Below are 23,003 nucleotides of genomic sequence, written 5' to 3'. Positions count from 1 at the left end.
CCCACACATACTTCCCCTTCAGCTTCATCCAACAGCGTGTGCACGTAAATGGCCGTCCCTCTGACCTGTGATACACCACGGCGGCGCGTGCGGGCTACATATAGTGTGTAGACCAACATTGAGTAAATGAATCAATCAACAAGTTGAGCAAGAGGAAGTAAAACTTACCATCTCCTCTATGTCCGCGTGCAATGGCCACCTTACCGAGTTGACTAACCAAGTTGCAAAACTTGATGACGCTGACCTGGATAGCGTGCCAGCGATACGACAACGACCTCATGTTGCGTGGTTGAATGATGTACACATCGTAGGGCGCAATGTGCTTTCCCATGTGAAACTTATCATGCACTTGCTCCCATAAGGGCGGCCTCTCCTGCCTTTGAAATCCGCGGATACGGCCAGCCACGCATCGCACAACAACTCATCCTCCATGGTCGAATAGCTCACCATCCTTCATACTAAAAAACGACATATCATTTGAAAATAAACTCAATTGCATTTGACCGAACACCTGCCGGGCGTGGTGTCCGCCATTGAGGTTGTCGACAGGAGGCGGAGTGTACCTGGGTACAAACGGCTCCAGGGTGAAAACTTCCGTTGGAATAGCGAGCGGGCGCGTCGGTGTTGGTTGTGGACGTCCGACAATGCCACTGTGGCAGCCGGAGACGAACAGCAGCGGAGGTGGAGGGTGTGGATGCAAAGCCAGGGGACAAGGGGAGGAGTGGAAGGAAATGAGACCGAGAGGGGGGGCGGGGGTGTCGGAAAGCGACGTTTCGGGTGTCCGGATTCCCGCAAACCTCCCACATTTTTGTCTCCAATTTGCGGGAGAAATCGCGTCCGGACCGTCTCACGGACCGATACAGGTCGACGTTGGATGGTTTCCGCGGTCCGGACAGCGGGGTCCGAGCGGTCACGGAAGGTTTGCGGGTCCGCCTTGAACATCAAGGAGAGAAAGATGGAGGAGACCAGAAAGGCCTGGCCCCAAGTGGGCACATGCACTGCCTTGAATCCTTGAAGACCTGCTTGCTTGTGGCATGAGTGCTACCATTGATCACAACTCGTTCTTTTTTCTTGTTTCTTTTTGTGTGCTGATGATTAGTATTGGTACCACTGAGATAGATGTTTAGTTGGTGTGGTGTACCATCATCCTCTGCTCCGCCAGAAGAGAAGAGAAGAATGTACTACAACATATTTTCTTTGGATAAAATGGTAGTCTCATCAGTTGAAGAAAAAGTAAGTAGGATCTGTGACATGACTTGGTAAGTAGTACTTGCTGCCCTGTTTTCAGCTAGCTGGGGGCACGTACGTGACGTACTATGGCCACTCAGATCGATCTTTAGTTGGTGTGCCATCAACATCTTCTAACAGGCACAAGGACCATCTTACTCCTTCCAAGAAACTAGACATTTCTTCCTACTGCTGAAAGAAAGAAAGGGAAGATGAAGATGAAGATGAGGCTCTGGTTTGTTTTGCCATCCAAAGGAAACAAGCACATACTCGATCTCTTGGCAGAAAGGAAAGGAAGGATGCATGTGTTTTGGGGAGGTTGCTTGGACCTTGGATTGTGGATGCAGGAAGGAAGAGAGATGGTAGCTTGGCACTCACTGCAGTGGATGGCAAATGTCACCTACACTACATTTCCATACATGGCCAATGATCACAAGGATATGCGTTTTTCCTGCGTCCTAAACTATGAAAGCACATTCACCGGCAAAAGTGTGGTGTGGTGTGGTGTGCTGTGCTGTGCCCCCACAAAACTGAACAAGCACTAGTACTCCTACCCCTCTGCCCAAGAACAAATTTATTTGAAATTTCTGCAGCAGGGAAGCAAAATTAAAATGAGCCTATCCTCTCCTCTGTCGATGCAAGAAAACTCGCCGCCCTTGCGTAGAACTGATGTGTGTTCATCTGCTTGGGGTTGCTTGGGTTGTGGATTCAGGATGCCTGTGTTTTCCTGTCCTGTGTCGTAGGCACATTCGCCGGCAAAGAAGCTTGTTGTGAGAAAGGAGTCAGTTTTTTTTGCTTGCTTGCATATAACTCAAGGCCCATGCACCGTCCCGTCACAATAGAGGGCTGCACGGCACGTACGTTCCGATCGGGGCGAATGATCATGGGCATCTCCCTGCTGCAGATGTATGACGCACCCAAGTAGTATTAGCACCCACCAAGGCCTCCTTTGATTTGTAGGAACTTTATAGGTTTAGATTTTCAAAGGAAAAAGTTTTCTTTGAAGCCATTTGGTTTAGAGGAATGAATTTCTATTTCTATGTAGGATAGGAACCAATTCTTCACATTTCAAAAGAAAAAAGAAACATTAGCCTAGAGCAGACGAAAATATTTCTGTCCCGTGAACCAAGTGATAGCTCCCTTTTTTCTATAGAAATTGAGATACCTGCCGCCTCACTCCTTGTAATTTTCACATTTCTATCATATATGAACCCAAGGAGTCCTGAGTGAATTCTGGAGAGGAATAAGTGCTGACGAGAGGTGGAATCGAGGAAGGCGCTGCGGTGCGGACGCGGAGTTTCTGCACCCGAGCTCAAATGAGCTCGGGTGAACAGTAAAATCAAAACTAAATCGAAAAAAATTCAAAAAAATGCAAATTTTTTTTTGAGAGAAACATTGACAAAAGTTTTAAGTGCTTGCAAAAATTCGTCATGAAATCATATTTCTAGAAGACGTGGCAAAAAAAAAACAAAATCAGTACTCTGAAAAAGCTACTTTCAAAAGCATTTTGGAGCACTAATTTTTTTTTATTGCCACGCCTTACAGAAATGTGATTTCATGATGAATTTGTGCAAGCACTTAAAACTTTTGTCAATGTTTCTCCAAAAAAAAATTAGAATTTTTTGAATTTTTTTCGATTTTTAGAGAAATGTTCACCGAGCTCAAATGAGCTCGGGAGTAGAAAGGCACTTTCGCTGCCGGCAAAAAATGGTGCGGCGCAGCAGTTTAAATGCAGGTGCCCGGAATCGAAACAAATGCACGAGCGGCAGCTATTTCAATTTGCACGGCGCGGGCATTGGATAGAATGCTGCATTTTCTCGTCCCCTTTCGGTGGGTACTGTTGCGCGCGGCGGGTGCCAACGGCACTCATGCCGAGCTTTGACCTCGTGAGCAGAATCGGGAGCTTCGACCTTGTCCTCAGCTCTGCTTCTGCTACCCTACCCCCTGTGATGAACACATTTTCATATGTTAATTTGCCATTTGCTAATTGGTACGCTACTCGTATTGCTACTACATCTTCTGTCTACGCGTAAAAGAAACCTAAATGATAATTGCCATGCGTATGGCATGAAGCACTTCGCTCGTGACGTTTTTTACAACTAAAAGTTGCCATTCGAAAAGAAAAAGAAAAAAACTCTGGAAAAACTGAAACTTGTTATCCGAAAAAAAAGGTTGACACACTTACAACTGAAGTTGCCATATTCGCGTCACTAAACTTGCTATAAAAAACGTTCGAAGCTGCCATGTGTTCGTGCCACATGTGTGACACTTACCAGGGTCCAAAAGAAAAAGAAAAAGAAAAACAGCCATATCCATATCCATTTCGAGGACAAGTATTTTCGGACTCCCCATTTTGAGGACAAGTATTTTCGGTCGAGGATAAGTATTTCCGGACGGAGGGAGACAAGGAGTATTATGCAAAGTAGAAAACATTGAGCAAGGTCTTGGAACATGGCAGGAGTATGGGTGCAGCATGTGTGTGCGCGCGCGTGTGTATCCGTCCATCCCATCGTGGGAAGTTTGCGGCCGCATGCAGCAGGTGGATACAACCTGGACCCCCTTAACTTAATTTGCAAGCCACCGTACAAAATACTGCCGCTGTACTGCTGTACTGTACGTACGTGTGACGTGCGAGACCGCACCGCTGACTGGCGTAGTACATGTCAAGCCAACTCCAGCTCCCAAGTCCAAAAATGAAGTTTATCTAGCTATATGATACCATCCGAATTTGAATTATCCACCAAAGCCGGAGGTTCCTCCTTCTGAACCGTACGTCTCGTTTTAGTTCATTTTTTCTTCATCTTTTTCCCTTTTACCAATCGAGCGGCGTCTTTGATTTCGATTGGATAAAACATAAAATGATTACTAAAACAATTGTTGTTGTTTCTTCATCGTCGTCTTGGGTCCACTCTCTTCTCTTTTGCGGTGTTGCATGATCCCGTCCTTATTGTTGCCCGTACCTAGTTTGCCACACACCATGTGAGTTTCAGATACTTCTTTTGAAAATGTAATGGCTGTGCTTCGGTTTATATGAAAATCATTCGATTTGCACGAAATTTATGTGCCTATGGTTGGATGGTCGGCTCCCGCGTCAGTGTTCACAAAGTGGTCCCCACCAGTCTGCAGATGGATGCGGTGTCTGGTTTAGTCAGCATTGGAGATGCTCAGATGCCCTTAGAGCATCTCTAGTCGATCGCCTAAAACCGGTTAGAGGAGTAACAATCCGGTTTTACTTCTTTAACTGGGACCTAGCCGATCCCGTAAAAGCTAAAGCGGTGCATACATTTTACTCCTCGCCGCTTCATGCGAGTAAACTTACTTGACCGCTCGGGCTCAGAGTAAAGGCAAAAGCACGCCTCTCCGCCTCCCCCACCCCCACCCCCCAAATCCCCCATCGTCCTCCATCTGGCTAGCGACCCTCCCTCCCGCACCCTCACCCGTGCTGCCTTGGCCAGATCCGGCGGCCGCTGCTCCCTGCCGCCCATCCGCAGCGCGGATCCGTGTCACCACGAGCGCAACGTTGGCGCATCTTCCTCACACCTCTGCTGCGGCGCATCCTCGAGCGCATTCCCATCTTCCTCTTGCGGCAGCCTCCCGGCTTCCCTGAGCTCCCCACGCCGCCCTCGCCACAGAGGTCGTACATCGGCGTGCGACAACGGGCATGGAGGCGTGGGTAGCATAGATCATAGATCGACATACCCACAAGAAATTGTGGCTCAGATCCTTCCACTCCGCTGAGCAGGCTGCTAAAGAGTACGACATTTGATTGGTCCGGCTGCACGACGCCGAGGGCTGCTTGAACTTTGAGAGGGGGGGGGGGGGGAGGGAGGCCTTCGTTGAGGCGTACATGGTGGAGCTCCACCGCCTCCATCCAGAGCGAGTGGAGGCGGAGTGTCGCCTGTAATAGCAGTTGGCGGCCGGGGGGAGGTCATCGTTCTGTCAAGCAACGACGAGGATAACGGCGGCAACAGAGGCAGCGAAAGTGCAAGCGGCAGAGGAGGCAACGTAAGTGGAGAACTTCGGTTAAGTATAAGTTTATTTCAATCGAATTTGTGTTCATCATATCCAAAAACGTTTTTTTTACTCCACTAAGTTTTGGAGATCGGCTAGGTTCGGCCAAAAAATAGTGGAGTAAAAGTAGTCGACTAAGCTTTACTCGACGGTATACTCCGCTATTTTTAGGGGATCGGCTAGAGATGCTCCTACATCTCATCCATATAAACGCGGGCACACGCACCTAATTACTAATTACCATGAGCACCTTCAAAAGCCTGACCCACCATGGTTCCCTAGTGTTTGATCCCTCTCAAACCGCAACATGCAAAAAGAAAGATGAAACTTAAGGACCACACCACATGGACCAGAGGGAACAGTCAAAATGTAACCACACCTCCCCCCCCCCCCTCTCTCTCTCTCTCTCTCTCTGAAGAAGAAGATTCAAGGAGACAGGAGTCTGCACACACATTTAAACTAGTGCTCAACAAATTTAAACTAGTGAGTGCCAACAAGACCAGTGGGCAGTAGCACACAGGGCAAGCAGTCTTAACAAATTACTAAGATACTCTTCCTCCCTAATCCACTTGTCACTAGTTTTTCTTTTGACTAATTAGTACAAAAATTAACAGCAGAGTTAGTGGGCGCAATAACTAATCCGCCACCCTCCGCTCCCCCTGCCATCGCCATTTATTTCCTCCTCCTCCTTCACTAGATCACCACAACATTCTCTCCCCCTCTGGATCCTCCCCCCTCCCTCCTCGTCCCCCACACTACACCGCTCTTTACTCAACTGCTCCACTCCCCACCGCCGCGGCCAACCACCCCCCACCGCCCCCGGCCCCACGCCCACGCCGCGCTGCTCACCGGGAAGCAGCAGCAACAACAGCGGCCGGAGCATGGCGCGCTGATCCCTTCCCTGCTGCTCGCGCGGAGTGGCTTAGCTTGGAACATGGGGCGGCATTGGGCCGGCGTCCTGCTCCTCGCCCTGCACTGCGGGGTGGCGGCGCTGCTCCCCCCCTGCTCCGCGGCCTCGGCTCCGCCCCTGCCCCCTCCCATCGGCGGCGACGGTGAGCGCCGGCGCGTCCTTTGTTTTTACCTCGCCTTGCTTAAATGCTGTTCTTTTCTGACAAATTCGCGCCGCCTGTCGCTTCCCTTGCCCGGGATCACGCCTCCGCTCCGCTCCTTTCCTTTTCCTCCCCACCCCGTTTCAAACCGCCGTCCTAAATTTGGCCCTCGTATCCTCTGTCCTAATTCTTTTTCTTTCCGCGAAATTAGTGCTCAAGATTCGATTGTTTTTCCCCAGCCGCATTTTTCCAGCCGACGAGCTTCGAATTTGTGCGAATTTGCAGTTTTTTTTTTTGCTCTGACATGACATGGTTGGCTCGATTGATTTGCGGCAGCGTCGGCGCTGCTGGCCTTCAAGCGGGCGGTGATCGAGGACCCGCACGCGGCGCTGGCCGACTGGACGGACGCCGACGGGGACGCCTGCGACTGGCGCGGCGTCGTCTGCTCCTCGCCCCACGGCTCCGTCGTCTCCCTGTAAGCAACTCTTCCAGATCTCACTCAAGCTCTGCTCTGCTCATCACTGCCACCACCTACCTGTCACACCAGCTCAACGCGCTTAAGTTGGGGTTCGGTGACTACGATTTGTACTTTAATCTCCTCTCCAGCAAGAGAACAAAGCGGATTCGGTCAGCTGTGATGTGGATAGATGCTTGGTGTGCAGATGGCTTGTGAGAGTGGACCGATGTTGCCAGTTAGATCAGCAGTCAGTCAGTCATTCAGTAGTCGGTTTGGGGCTACAGGGAAAGGCCAACCGAAATTTGTACTTGCATAATCTAATCGGTCGAAATCACGCCGAGATGAGACCGCTGATTACGACGACTGGATGATGAATTTGGCTTTGCGTCTTGCAGGAGGCTGTCGAACGCGTCGCTCAAGGGGTTCATCGCGCCGGAGCTCGGGCAGCTCATCTTCTTGCAAGAGCTGTATGTGCTCTCTCATTGTGTTATCTACCTGTTGTTTGAGGCACTTTAGCAGCTACTTGGTTTCACTGAATGTCTGTGTTTTGGGCAGGTATTTGGATCACAACCTGCTTTTCGGCACGATCCCGAAGCAGCTGGGATCGCTGAGGAACCTCAGGGTCTTGGATTTGGGCGCTAACCGGCTCGCTGGCCCTATACCTCCTGAGCTGAGTGGGCTGAACAGCGTGAGCGTAATGTAAGATACCGGTTGCTTTGTCTGTACATTTCGAATTCTAAAATTTGGCTGCTTATTTGCTCCTCAAACTAAAAGCCTGCTTCACTCGTCTCTTGTAGAAACCTGCATTCCAACGGGCTAACCGGGAACATACCACCGCAGCTGGGCAAGCTACCAAATCTTGTTCAGCTTAGGTTGGACAGGAACAGGCTGAAAGGGTCAATTCCTGGTGGCAATGCTACTGGTTTTTCTCCTATGGCAGATACCGGGTCGGTGACTTGTCCTAACTCCTTTTCTTTTCTGTATATGGTGCTACTGATGGAAAATTGGATATGATGTAAGAAGGTCATGAAAATTTAATTTGCGACATCAAAAGGTTCATGATTCATAAAAAAGAATAGACTGAACTGAACTTCAGAGTAGGACAAAAAGGACAAGTATCAGCGGTAATACTTGCTAAATTTGTCCAGAGTAATGCTTTTGTTACCATTTTCTGTTGATAACATGTTCATTAAATACACTTAACAAAACCAATATGTGAGTGTGTGACCATGTTCCAGTAAATTATTACTATATCTGAATACTTTATGTTTGCTTCGTCAGGTCCACACCTCACAGTGGACTATGCCCGTCTCCTCGATTAAGCGTTGCAGATTTCTCCTTCAACTTCCTTGTTGGAAAAATCCCAATTTGTTTGAAGTATCTTCCAAGGTACTAGTATTACACAAGGCACTTCCCACTGTTAATATCAGTTAGAAGTCCATCCATTCACGTGGCTAGTTTGCAGGTCAAGTTTTCAGGGGAACTGCTTCCAGGATGAGTACTCTATACGACAACGTGCTCATCAAATTTGTGCAAGTATGTGACTTAGCCTCTACAAGTTATCACAATTATTTCAGTGTTAACTACAAAGCTTATCTATTTCTCTAATTAATACTAAAAAATCATGCTATAAAATTATATAGGAGTGCCTGTTGTTCTTATAAAATTTCTCTGTAGAGTTTACCATCACTGCTCATGACAGACAACACATTTTTCCTTTTATTTGCAAACGAATTTTTTTGTGGGTATGTGCAAAACGAAGTTGTCCGTTAAATTACACTACTTATGCGACATGGCATTCATTTCTTCAAGGGGTGTGCTTCAGTACCCCATCTTAAGAGTTTGTTTTTGTCATCTGGCCACAATCGCCATCTCTGTTAAACTAAGCCCTGCATAGCCCATTCAATCTGTTTGGGGTGGATTGGGTAGAAGCAAAATCCTACTAAGGAGGTTTTTTATCGCAAAAATATTAGGCGTTGGATCAGTGGGCTCGGATTTGAAAACAGTTCGGGCCTATTGGCATGTTACCAAAGATACAGGATTTACCTGATAGATCTTAAATATCGACGAAGTTACCCATATAAGCTACAGAGGGTAGTATTGATACTTATGCAAAACCTTATGTTGAAGCTCGTGCACCACCATTATGGGTTATAGCTATTTACGCAATTTGCAGTGACCTAATGTCATCTTCAACTTCCATCGACTGAATCTACTCATTTGTTTTAGGTGCGTCTACAGCTGCTAATTTAAAGGGATTCAAACGCCCTGCTTCTGAGCATAAGCATGATAAAGTGCAGCAACCGACTTGGCTTATTGTTTTGGAAATCGCAACCGGTGCTCTCCTGCTTGTTTTCCTGATCACTGGTGCAATTACTGCCTCCAGAAGCTGCAATCTAAAGCCTTCTATAAGAATATCATCATGGAGTAGATCAAAAAGTTGGAGCGACGAGATAACAGTACTGATTGGTTGGTATTAACATTATCTTACAAATTGATTATTTTGTCTTAAGATATATTGTTGCTAATGTGTTCATGCTTTTCTCAGATTCTGATATGCTGAAAAGTTTGCCAAAGTTGAGTCGTCAGGAACTTGAAGTAGCATGTGAGGATTTTAGCAACATTATTGGCTCAACTCCGGAGACAGTAGTCTACAAAGGAACAATGAAGGATGGACCTGAGGTTTCTGTCATATCATTGTGCGCCTTTGAAGGTCATTGGACTAGCCAGCATGAACTCTTTTACCAAAACAAGGTAGTTCATTTGTCTAAAATTGCGACTCGGAAACACCTTTTTTTAAACTCAAATAAATAAATAAATAAAATGGGATGAACATTGTAGGTTATTGATCTGGCAAGGCTGAATCATGAGAACATAGCCAAGTTTCTGGGCTACTGCAGAGAGAGTGACCCGTTCTCGAGGATGTTAGTCTTTGAGTACGCGTCAAATGGGACCCTGTACGAGCACCTACACTGTAAGTCTATCTCTTCAATTTCGTTACGACAGGCTAAATATTTGCATTTTCTGTGTGTCGTAGATTTGATCTCATTTGTTTTTCTTCCTTTAGATGGGGAAGCAGCCCAATTTTCTTGGCTCAGACGGATGAAAATAGCCATCGGCATCGCCCAAGGTTTAAGGTATCTGCACACCGAGTCGCAGCCTCCTTTCGCTATATCAGAGCTGAACTCCAATTCAGTTTACGTCACAGAAGATTTTACCCCCAAGGTACTGCATGCTTTGCTTTTACCTGTAGACTAGTACTCTATCTCTTTGGAGCTTACCTTTCAGATGAATACAGTGTCTAACATTGTGGAATGAACAACAGCTGGTCGACTTTGAGTGCTGGAAAATGCTGTTTTCGAGACACGAGAAGGCGCTCGGCCACTTCAACAGCAAAGCCTCTTTCCCTAGCCGGGACTCTTCGGAGGACAAGTACATGGACATCCAAGGCAACACGTTTGCCTTTGGAGTGATCTTGCTCGAGATCATCAGCGGGCGGCTTCCCTACTGCAAGGACAAAGGCTACTTGGTGGACTGGGTGAGCAGAATTGTTTCTCAACCTCATTGTAACAACAGTGCATGTCTTACTCAAAGATCGCGTAAAAGTAAAATGAAATGCTGGAAAATTCTATCATTTCACCAACTGAAGAAGTCATTTGCAGCGAAAGTTCAAATAACTGCTCATTCTGAATTTCTGATCCTCTACATTTCTGCAGGCCATCAAGTACCTCCAGCAGCCGGAGGAGATCGGGAAGCTGGTCGACCCGGAGCTGACCAACGTGCGGACGGAGGACCTGGCGGTGATCTGCAGCGTGGTGAGCCGGTGCGTCGACCCCGACCCGTCCAAGCGGCCGTCGATGCAGATCATCGCGGGGGCCCTGGAGACCGGCATCGACCTCTCGGCGGCCGGCATCCTCAAGGAGTCCTCCCTGGCGTGGGCGGAGCTCGCCCTGTCGTTGTAGCAGCACACGCCTCACCTCACCTCGTCACACTGTAGATTTTCGTCAATGCTAACACTGATTTGTTGCGTGCCATCATCTTCTCCGCCTTGTTGGCTCCACGTATGTATACAACGCTTGCTAAAGCGGGTGAGTGGGCGGGCTGGGTGCTCGCCCAGCAGTTGGGCCGCCATGTAATTCCGTGTGCCTTAGTTGTAGTTTCAGTGTGGGGGTTCAGAAATGCAATGCTGCTCCTTATCTGAAATGATGTTGCACCTTGTGTGAACCTTTGTTTTTCAGCTAAGAGAGTTGAGGATAGATGGATGCTTTTTCTCTAGATCTTCTCCGAGGGTCTGCATCGACGGTCTCTTGGAACGGTCCGGTTCGACGCAACCGCTCACCACCCTGCAGGTCAACTTCAGGTTCTGGCTCCGGACATTGGTCAGCTTCCGGTCGAGTAGCTTACCGATCTCCTCAGGCAGCAGCTCAGGATAGCTAAAGTAGTGATCTGAACGCTCTTATTTTTGTTTGCCGAGGGAGTACATTTTCATCATCAGGTAAATGGTCGTCATCATCATTCGCACCGATTGATTGGCACGCACTTACCATGATAAGTGCCCCCATCCCATGTCCTCTGCGTGAAAAACGCATGGGCCTTGAGTCATCTGCAAGCAAGCAAAACTGTCTCCAAGATGCAAGCTGCCCCCTTTCTTTCTTTTCTCTTTTCTTTTTTTCTTTCTGCCAAGAGAGTGTGCTTGTTTTATTGGGCTGGCAGGGGAGAACCCATGCATCTTCCTGTTTCGGCAGTAGAAAATGTGTAGGTAGTTTCTTGGAGGGGGCAAGTAAAGTGGTGGTCCTTGTCCCTGTTAATTACAAGTTGATGGCACACCAACTAGAGATCTCAGTGCAAGTGTTTCCAGCTGAATCAGGCCAGCACTTGCTAGTCATATCACAAATCCTACTTACTTCTTTTTTCTACCACTGGCAGAGGAGATTATTGCCAAAGCCTATTTTATTCTTAGCTTGAAGATGATGGCACACCGACTAGAGATCTCAATGGCCGTGGTACGTGTCTCCAGCTGAGAACAGGGCAGTGCTACTTACCAGTCATGTCACAGATCCTACTTACTATTTTTCCTTCAACTTCCAGAGTAGATTATTGGTATCATTTTATCCAAAAAAATATAGATTGTAGTACATCCTTCTTCTTGGCAAAACCTGTTTTATTCTTGCCAAAGCCTATATTTTTATCCTTGGCTAGAAGATGATGACAGGCACCCCACACCAACTAAACATCTCAGTGATAGTACTAGTCAGGAAAAAAAAGAAGTTGTGATCAATGGTAGCACTCATGCCACAAGCAAGCAGGTCTTGGATATTCAAGGCATGCATGTGCTCACTCTGGGGCCAGGGCTTTCTGGTCTGCCTGTTGCCTCCTCCGCCCACCTTTCCATCTCTGATGTTGCCACCTTTTAATTCTCTTCAGCAGAATCATCATCCGCAGGTGGGCCCATGGCTACAGCAGCCATGGCCAACCTCTTATCCTTCTTCTCCTCCAAATAACGTGCAGTACTAACAAATTTCAGCGTTAAAAAGATGTGATTGTTTCAGGCTGAGGCAGCCATGATCCCAACACCTGTTGCTTCTGCTAAGCATGATTACTTGATTAGATTGCACTATCATTAGCAGAAAGTGTTCCTATTAGAGGACAAAAGCACGGTACTTAGCAATGATCTATCCAGGAAGCAAGAAGATGCTATACATGCTGGTGGCCTTTTTGTAAAGTAGGAGGAGCTGGTAGGTAGTTAATGGGAAAGGAAGGTGAGATGATATGATGCATGCACGCACCAGGTAAGGTTCCAAGCATAACAGACAACATGCATAGATTCTAGGGGGGAACTGTATTATTGTCAGTTAACAGTCTCCTGGAAACGGGCAAATATATAATTCAGTTTTTGTCTGGTTTGTTCATAGGCAAACCGAACAAAATCCACAACTTAGAAATGCTATTATTTTTGGCCCTTAACATTGGCAACTCTCTCGTGTTAATTAATATAAAGAGCAGATTAAAGAAAGTGTACCTTTTAAACTTTGTATCTTCTGACAATGTGTGTGAGCTGTGAAGCAGCAGCAGCAGCAGTAGTGTAGAGTACTGGTGTGAGGTTGAAGCAGGTACAGCTTCTTTCCTTTGAGGAGATCCTAAGCAACACCACCAGTGTCTTCTACTCAGTACTCAGTACTCACTTGCACCATACCACAAAACCCACAATGGGGAGCTCTAACAACTGGCACTGAGCACTGGTTGCTCTGGCTTGCGAGTGAAGCCTATCAAATCCAGACAAACATACAGCGCAAAAAACAGCAGAAAATCTCAAGGATCTCCTGCAACTTTTCCCTCCTTGCAGTTTTTGTCCAGCTCTTAGTAGCTAGGAAGGGAAAAGAAATGCTGGAAGAACAGTGGATGGAATACCGGGGTCAGAATCAATCAGACGCCTTGGCCTGATGTGTTGTACTAGTTGCTAGACCTAGATGTCCTGATGTAATGACAAGAGTACTGTGCTCTAGACTACACTTTTGGCCTGATGTGTTGTCGACTAGTACCACTGGTCACTTGCTGGGGTGGTGAGGTGAGTTTGGTGTGGAGTATTATGTGAGAGGCAGGGCCATCAGCCACTCCCAACTTAATGATAGTAGCTACTTACAGCATTGCTCATGGACATCACATATAAGTGTCTATTAATGTCTGCACATTTTTGTGTCATTTCTGTTCAGTCCGTCCCTGCACAGGCAATTCTGCACGTTGCTGTTCTTCAGCAATCAGAAGATGTGGAGGAAGCAAAATACTAGTAGTATGCTAAAACTAAAACAAGATTTCTTTTTGGCAGCACTACAAGCTAATGCAAGATGGTTTTAACAAACCGCGCCAGTTTTCGCGGCGAGGTTTGGCAGCAAGTCCTCTGAACCATTGCGTGTTCTTGGATGTATAGTGCTAACTGTTAGAATAAATCCGAGGCATACCGTTGATCATCCGAGGACCAAGCAATCTTGTTTCTGGTCCAAGGGGAGGTCCTATTGGACGCATTCTGCGTCAAGTAGTCGGGCGTTCGCACAGGGGGTTTCGTTTCTGGGCTTACTGGGCCGGGATGCGCTGGTTTCTCTCTTTCGTTGTTTCCCGCGCGTTTCTCTGGTTTACTCGTTCTTTGAAAACTGTTTCTGCTGTTTCACGCGATGTACTGCTTCTGTTGTTTCTCTCTGTTTTTACTGTTTGTTAAAGGAAGAACAGTTCCAATAAAAGAGAAAACTCATGACAATCTTGTTTCTATTTGTGAAACTTGACAAACAGTAGTAAAAGAAGAGTTCCAAAAGTCCAAGAAAGTATCAGTATAGGAGCAGAAAAAAAATACAAAAAACTATATGGAAATAAGAATATAAATATTTGAGCTTCTTTACAAACTTATTCTGCAGATTTAAACCTTCTTTACAATTGAACGTAATGCAAGAATGTTAAACAAACAACAGATTAGTTTCCTCATGGTACTGTTCCTTTGAGTTAAAAAAAATTCGAGCACGACACTGAGATTTGTTAACGAGGTTCACCGATATGGCTACATCCCGGGGCCTGACTACGGGCGCTCCTCCCCGTGACACCGTCACAATACCGCACACCGGCCACCCAGGCGCCGGCACACGCCGCCGGCTCCCCCTTGCGTGCCTGTGCTATTATGTTGGCATAGGTTACATCGTGTGTCTAGCCCCGCTATATATGAGAAGCCTAGGATACAAGTGTCCTACTTGGACACGACTCCATATCCTATCTAAACACAATACAACTACAAGTCCAACTATAACCTACCTTGTACATAATATTCGACACAACTCTAACACTAACAATAGTGTGCTTGCAATAGGTCCACAAAGAAGCTACTGTAAGCTTGATAAATTCTGATGTGATATGCAAACAGACATATTGAGATAATTCAAAGTGGTGAGACATAGGATTCAATAGGTTCTCCCATTTGGACTTGGACAGTTAGGAATCCCCCAATTCAGTTGTAAATCTAGGGACAAAGCAGGGGAGTTTGAATTGTCGCCCGACATCCCGCACCCAGGGTAGCGCTGCGCGCCTGCGCCGAGAAGCGTAAGCAGTGTCAGGCAATATGGTCGCTTGTCGAAGATGACTGGACACGCAGGTTTACTTCAGCGAGACAATCGTGTCCCATATATATTCATTAAAAACAGTAAAGAAAATCACTCCCAGCAACCATCTACTGCAAATCATCCAACATATCTCTCGGGAGTTGAGACAGACAGAACATGCAGCCATTACATCGTGCCCAAACGACCAGCAGAATCTTACCAAATTCAGGCATGCTCACATCATCTATTTTTACCTTTTTGTGAATCAGGCTTGCTCACAGCATAACTGGAAATTACCACAAACTTCAGGAAATGTATAAATTCAGCGTTCATCATTCCACACTATTACAAACCAAAGGGAACTAGTCAATTCAGGGTTCATCACTCCAAGATATTACAATACAGCAAACTATTGTTCATCGTCCCATAATTTTAAAATCCATGGGGAATACATTAATGCAGCAGTTAACATTCAACGATTTCGCAAACAATACGAAACGGGTAGTTTCGGTGTTCATCGACTCCGGACATGGCATTCTGCACCGTTCTTGCTGTATGACAGGATTGGTTGATAGCACCATTCAGTCCCAGATAAGGCGGTATAAAAAAACCAAGCACATGCGCCTAGACGACCCATGGTGTGTTCAGATGCTGGAAACATTGTGATCAAACTGTACACCTGGTTTTTTGGCAGGTTAAGCCAAGGAATTTAAGATACATAAGCAGAACTAGTAATGGCTCGTACTTATGGAACCCACATAGCGAAATTTTACAGAATACACACTAGGAAAAGTAAGCATCATGGGGATCTATATGGTGTACCTCTCAATCACTCATGCAGTTACTAGGTCTAATTTTTTTCTTCTGAATGTGATGAATCTTTTGCCAGTTTGGATCTCCATTGTTTCACATAATCTCGTGAGCACCTCATTGCAGTGCTTGAGTTCAAAATTCAAACTCCTCAAGGGACCGGAGCAGTTCTGGAGGCGACTGGATATTCTGGCAATCAACAGTGGACAGTTTCGTGAGGGCCTGGGGCAGCACTGGAAGAGACTGAATATTCGGGCAATAATCGATGGACAACTCCTCAAGGGACTGGGGCAGTACTGGAAGAGACCGAATATTCTTACAATATTTGATGGACAGTTTCTTGAGTGACTGGGGCAGGACTGGAAGAGACCGGATATTCTGACATAATTCAATGGACAGTTCCTTGAGAGATAGGACACGAAGCAGAGTGAAGACCTAAAAAACGGGAGCAGGCCCTAAGCTGCATTTCCAGAGCTTAAGTACTTGCAGGCACTTTAAGCCCCACCGTTCTGCCTACCAACCATCCAATTAGGGTATCTCGCTCCATTGTACCCGCCGAGTTCCAGTTTTTCAAGATCCTTCGGAGGGCATAGACCCTCAAGTACCTCTACTTCAACTTCTGGATTGCAGCTCTCCTGAGTCCTGATCACAATCCCAGCATAGTTCTAGCTCTGTAAGTCGCTCCTTATCAGCTAGAGCTTCCTCATTGCTTTTAACATTTTCAACACCTCTAATGCGCAGACGGCCACGAAGCTTGTATAGATCCGTCAGATGTCTTGTGTTGTAACCTCCTTCCTTACTTACTGTGAAGTATGGTCCTAACTCTTGGAGTGATGTCGACCTGGCAATGTTCACCAACTTCAGAATGCTGGCATTCCCTACATGCCGCAAGCTAACCAAATTAATCCCGACTTCACCTTTGGAGAGCGAAAGACGTTTGCAATTACCAAAATCAAGTGTCTGAATGTGGTGAAGTTTTTTTAAAGGTCCTTGGTAAAATTAGACCGTGCGATTTGCCGATCCTGTAAGTAAGGTGACGTATATGCTTGACACCAATAGGTTCTAAGAAATTGACATGCCAAGTCAAACCAAAAGTCACGTCCAGTACCCGCAATTTTTGCAGCCTCATGATTATATTCTTGAAAACTTCTTCATCACGTGGTGTCCATAATTTGATAACTTTAATGATGAGAGTGCGTAAATTTTCCAGTTGAAAAGTCTTCATGGCAAGCTTCTCTCCGTTATAAGTATCAATGAAAAGATGGCGAACACCTGGAGGAATTTCTCCTGTCCATCCATCCTCAATTCTAAAGCAATCGTGTCCAGCGATCCTCTCTGCTAAATCATACATCAGATCATGCATTAAATAGTAGTCCTCACCGCAGGACTCCTTTCCCCCAAATTGCAGAAATGAGATCGACACAAGTTCATCAAAGTAATCCTGACCAACATCTTCCATTTCCTTCCCAGCATTAATACTTCTTATAAACCCTTCTGCCACCCACAACTTAAGTAACAAATTACGACTGAAATGATGTCTTCTGGGGAACATACTACAGTAAGCAAAGCATTGTCTAATCTGCTCATTAAGATGCTGGTAGCTCCATGATAGAGCTCCCATCGTCTCGTTCAATAAGTCCTGATCTCTAGCTCTTCTCCAAAACTCAACATTTTTTCTTTTACGTAGTTGTCCTCCCACTGTACTGGCTGCTAGAGGTTGTTGGATAAACAACAACTGAACTTTGGGCCAAAGGCCATTACATATACATGTGTGTCAAAGTGCAGGAAACCCCTTACACAATGGGGATATTCCGTAAAGAGACTATACACATCTAACACCCCCCCCCCCCACAAACTCATGGTGGATCAACAACACTGAGTTTGGAGAGGAAAAAGGTATGCTGCGCTCGAGTCTGTGCCTTCGTGAAGAAGTCAGCCAACTATAACTCAGAGGGCACATAGTGAAGAGCGAGAGTCTGATCCTGCATAGCAGCACGCACAAAGTGGGCATCCACACCGATGTGCTTGGTGAGCTCATGCTTCACCGGGTCACGCGCAATACTGATAACACCAGTACTGTCTGACAATAAGGGAGTCGAGGTAGTAGCAGACACACCAAAATCCTCAAGTAACCACCGTAACCAGATCACCTCAGCCGTCAACATAGCCATGGCCAGCAATTCAGCCTCTGTACTCGAGCGAGAAACTGGAGTCTATTTCTTTGTCTTCCAGGCAATAAGAGAGCCGCCAAGAAAGACACAGTAAGCAGACAGTGAGCGTCGATCAGAGGGATCACTAGCCCAGGTAGCATCAGAGTAGGCCTGGAGCTCAAGAGAGCTGGAGCGGGGAAAGAAAAGGCGCTGAGAGATCGTGCCACGAAGGTATCGTAGAACACGGAGGAGATGACTATAGTGGACAGAGGTGGGGGCTGAAACAAACTGACCCAGGATGTGAACCGGATAGGAGATGTCAGGACGCGTAACAACAAGATAGACAAGACTACCAACGAGGTGATGATAGCGAGTGGGATTAGAAAGAGGGTCACCATCAGAGGCACGAAGCTGAACGTTGAGCTCCATAGGAGTCACAACTGCGCGGTCATCACCGAGAGCAGCTCGAGCAAGAAGATCCTGAATATATTTCTCTTGAGAGATGTAGAAGCCATCAGGGGTCGAGGAGATCTCAATCCCAAGAAAGTAGCGAAGAGGACCAAGATCAGTCATGAGGAACTGGTCGTGAAGGCGGGCCTTAACAAAGGCATGTAGTCAGAGTCGTCACCAGTGATGATCATGTCATCAACATAGAGAAGGAGAAGAGTCCGACCATGAGGAGACGTGTGGACAAATAACACGGGATCATGATCACTGGGCAAGAAACCAGCGGCAGTCACCACAGAGGCGAAGCGCTCAAACCAGGCGCGAGGGGCCTGTTTAATACCATAGAGAGAGCGGCGAAGACGACAGACCATACCATCAGGGGCATAGTACCCCGGTGGTGGCTGCATGTAAACCTCCTCACGCAACTCGCCATTGGGAAAGGCGTTCTGGACATCAAGTTGAGAGATAGACCATTGACGAACAGAAGCCACAGCAAGGAGAGTGCGGACAGTGGTCATGTGAGCCACATGAGCGAATGTCTCATCATAATCGCATCCCTGCTCTTGCTGGAAACCACGGGCCACAAGAAGAGCTTTGTAGCGCTCAAGAGAACCATCGAGTGAGTCTTAATCTTGTAGACCCACTTGCAGGTGATGGGACGAATACCGGAAGGGAGGGAAACCAGCTCCCATGTGCCAGAGCGCTCAAGGGCAACAAGCTCTTCGGCCATTGCAAGCTGCCATTCAGGTTGAGTCATGGCAGTCCGATAGGAAGTGGGCTCATCAATAACAGAGAGACCATACCGATCGGGAGAGTAGCGATCAGGCGGAGGACGAGGCCGAGCACGTAGGTTGTGAACCGGGGGAGGCGTGAGGGGAGGTGCACCAGAGGTGGAAGGTGCGTCAGGGGAGACATCCTCAGGATGAGGGCGACGAGTATAGTGGAGAGGGAACGGTGAGAGAGGGCGACGGACTGGAGATGATGGTGGAGAGGTGGAGGAGGAGGATGGAGAAGATGGGATCAGTGGTGAATGAGAAGGAATGAGAGGTGCCGGAGGAAGGGGTGACACAGGAGGCACATAGCAGGGTGTATCGGGAAGGAGAAGGAAAGAAAGATCGTCCACAGAGAAACTCAAGGAAGAAGGAAGTGAGTAATAGGAACGAGACTCGTCAAAAGTCACATCACGCGAGATGCGTAAGCGACGACCTACATGATCCCAACATCGATAACTGATGTCTACTACGCAACCTTCTTCTTGTAGACGTTGTTGGGCCTCCAAGTGCAGAGGTTTGTAGGACAGTAGCAAATTTCCCTCAAGTGGATGACCTAAGGTTTATCAATCCGTGGGAGGTGTAGCATGAAAATGGTCTCTCTCAAGCAACCCTGCAACCAAATAACAAAGATTCTCTTGTGTCCCCAACACACCCAATACAATGGTAAATTGTATAGGTGCACTAGTTCGGCGAAGAGATGGTGATACAAGTGCAATATGGATGATAGATATGAGTATTTGTAATCTGAAAATATAAAAACAGCAAGGTAACTAGTGATAAAAGTGAGCGTAAACGGTATTGTAATGCTAGGAAATAAGGCCTAAGGTTCATACTTTCACTAGTGCAAGTTCTCTCAACAATAATAACATAATTGGATCATATAACTATCCCTCAACATGCAACAAAGAGTCACTCCAAAGTCACTAATAGCGGAGAACAAACGAAGAGATTATTGTAGGGTACGAAACCACCTCAAAGTTATTCTTTCTGATCGATCTATTCAAGAGTCCGTAGTAAAATAACACGAAGCTATTCTTTCCGTTCGATCTATCATAGAGTTCGTACTAGAATAACACCTTAAGACACAAATCAACCAAAACCCTAATGTCACCTAGATACTCCAATGTCACCTCAAGTATCCATGGGTATGATTATACGATATGCATCACACAATCTCAGATTCATCTATTCAACCAACACATAGAACTTCAAAGAGTGCCCCAAAGTTTCTACCGGAGAGCCAAGACGAAAAGGTGTGCCAACCCCTATGCATAAGTTCACAAACGGAACCCGCAAGTTGATCACCAAAACATACATCAAGTGAATCAATAGAATACCCCATTGTCACCACGGGCATCCCACGCAAGACATACATCAAGTGTTCTCAGATCCTTAAAGACTCAATCCGATAAAATAACTTCAAAGGGAAAACTCAATCCATTACAAGAGAGTAGGGGGGGGGGGGGGAACATCATAAGATCCAACTATAATAGCAAAGCTCGCGATACATCAAGATCGTACCACCTCAAGAACACGAGAGAGAGAGAGAGAGAGAGAGATCAAACACATAGCTACTGGTACATACCCTCAGCCCCGAGGGTGAACTACTCCCTCCTCGTCATGGAGAGCGCTGGGATGATGAAGATGGCCACCGGTGAGGGATCCCCCCTCCGGCAGGGTGCCGGAACAAGGTCCCGATTGGTTTTTGGTGGCTACAGAGGCTTGCGGCAGCGGAACTCCCGATCTATTGTGCTCCTCGATGTTTTTAGGGTATATGTATATATATAGGCGAAAGAAGTCGGTCAGGGGAGCCACGAGGGGCCCACGAGGGTGGGGGCGAGCCCAGGGGGTAGGGCGCGCCTCCCTGCCTCATGGCTTTCTCGAAGCTTCCCTGACGTCTACTCCAAGTCTCCTGGATTGCTTCTGTTCGAAAAATAACTCTCCCGAAGGTTTCATTCCGTTTGGACTCCGTTTGATATTCCTTTTCTTCGAAACACTGAAATAGGCAAGAAAACAACAATTTGGGCTGGGCCTCCGGTTAATAGGTTAGTCCCAAAAATAATATAAAAGTGTTTAATAAAGCCCATAAACATCCAAAACAGATAATATAATAGCATGAATACTTCATAAATTATAGATACGTTGGAGACGTATCAGCATCCCCAAGCTTAATTCCTGCTCATCCTCGAGTAGGTAAATGATAAAAGAAATAATTTATGAAGTGCGAATGCTAGCAGGTGCACAAGTTTGATCAATGATAATTTCAATCACCTTTTCTAGCATCATTATATGTCATAACAGTAGCTCATATCATAAAGCTTCTCATGATCAAGTAACAAGCTATTCACATGTTAAAGTATAGATCATAAACTTTCTTGAAAACTAACAAACATTTCACAGTCATCAAACGATTGCAATTCATCTTATTTTCAGGAAGTGTCTATGTAAGAGCTTTGATTTAGCAAATCCCACATACTCAACTATCATATAGTCTTCCATGATTGCTACCACTCAAAGCATATTTTTAGAACAAATAGCATCAACATACACAATAGGGGCTTAATGTTTCGCCTCCCAACTTATTTATCATATAGATAATTGTCAACAATAATAATTCATGATCAAATATATTTGAATGGCCATATATGCTTAGATCTTTCTCCACCACATGATGCTTGCCAACTAAAAGTAGGTTGGGATGAGAAGGAATACTACTGACTCTTGCATAAAAGTAAAAGATAGACCCTTCGCAGAGGGAAGCAGGGATTTGCAGAGGTGCCAGAGCTCGAAGCTTTTAAAACGAAGATGAAAATAATTTTGAGAGGTATGCTTTCATTGTCAACATAACGACCAAGAGTTCCCAATATCTTCCATACTAGATACATTATAGGCAGTTCCCAAACAGAAAGGTAAAGATTTTACTCCCCCTCCACCAACAATCACACTCCACGGCTTGTCCGCAACAACGGGTGCCGTCCAACTATCAACAATCCTGGGGGAGATTGTTTAAATTATTTGAGATTTTGTTTTTGATCTTTGATCATAGGACTGGGCATCCCAGTTACCAGCCATTTTCTCGTGAATGATGAGCAGAGTCCACTCATCGTGAGAATAACCCACCTAGCATGGAAGATACTGACAGCCCCTAGTCGCTACATGAGTGATTCGGGCATACAAAACAGATTATTATTTGAAGGTTTAGAGTTTGGCACATGCAAATTTACTTGGAACGGCAGGTAAATACCGCATATAGGTAGATATGGTGGACACTCATGGAAGAAACTTGGTTCAAGGAATTTGGATGCACAAGAAGTATTCCCGCTTAGTACAGATATTTTGGCTAGCAAAGGATTCTAAATAGCAAGCACCACATGTTGGAGGATCTATAACAATATAACTTCTATACAAATATACCCAACCATAACTCATTATGTTGTCTTCCTTGTCCAACTTCAACTAATTTGCTCAGGTTTGAAAATAATTAATGGGGCTCACAATCATAGAAGATGTCCAAGATAGCATATTTATATGTGAAATCTCTCTTCCTTCAATATTCTTTCATGAATTGTTTAAGTGACCAATACAATGTTTGCTAACTTTCAAAAAATTTACCACCTCTACTTCTTCTATGTGAAGGCATTACCCCCCATGGGAAAGGCATACAAAACACATATAATTTCAGATTTATGACATTCAAATCATTCAACCATTTACTCATAGGATATAAGTGAAGCACACGAGTAAATGACAAACTACTCCAAAAAGATATAAGTGAAGATCAATGAGTAGTTAAATAATTATGTAGCTATGTGAAGACTCTCTCTCATTTAAGAATTTCAGATCTTGGGATATTATTCAAACAGCAAGAAAAATAAAATAAAATGACATTTCAAGGATAGCACTCATCATGTGAAGAAGCAAAAACTTAGGGTCAACCGATACTAATCGATAATTGTTGAAGAAGAAAGGTGGGATGCGTACCGGGGCATCCCCAAGCTTAGATG

At 45.9% G+C, this 23,003-nt stretch overlaps 1 protein-coding gene and 1 pseudogene across 1 annotated transcript; one reads left to right on the top strand and one right to left on the bottom strand.

The window, feature by feature from the left end:
* The first annotated feature begins 5,958 nt into the window (after positions 1–5,958).
* LOC109757903 (probable LRR receptor-like serine/threonine-protein kinase At1g63430) lies at positions 5,959–11,000 on the top strand. Its single transcript, XM_020316747.3, has 13 exons — positions 5,959–6,290; positions 6,624–6,762; positions 7,140–7,211; positions 7,300–7,443; positions 7,542–7,691; positions 8,026–8,133; positions 8,210–8,280; positions 8,974–9,213; positions 9,293–9,498; positions 9,586–9,718; positions 9,812–9,969; positions 10,070–10,282; positions 10,461–11,000. Exons 1-13 carry the CDS (start codon positions 6,173–6,175, stop codon positions 10,704–10,706), a joined length of 1,998 nt encoding a protein of 665 aa, XP_020172336.1. The 5' UTR covers positions 5,959–6,172; the 3' UTR covers positions 10,707–11,000.
* Positions 11,001–12,154: 1,154 nt separating this feature from the next.
* LOC141041414 (putative disease resistance RPP13-like protein 1) overlaps positions 12,155–23,003 on the bottom strand; it is a 41,199-nt pseudogene continuing 30,350 nt past the window's right edge.

The sequence above is a fragment of the Aegilops tauschii genome, chromosome 2, assembly GCF_002575655.3.
Source record: "Aegilops tauschii subsp. strangulata cultivar AL8/78 chromosome 2, Aet v6.0, whole genome shotgun sequence".
Classification (NCBI taxonomy): Eukaryota; Viridiplantae; Streptophyta; class Magnoliopsida; order Poales; family Poaceae; genus Aegilops; species Aegilops tauschii.
This window is presented reverse-complemented; position numbering and strand designations above follow the sequence as displayed.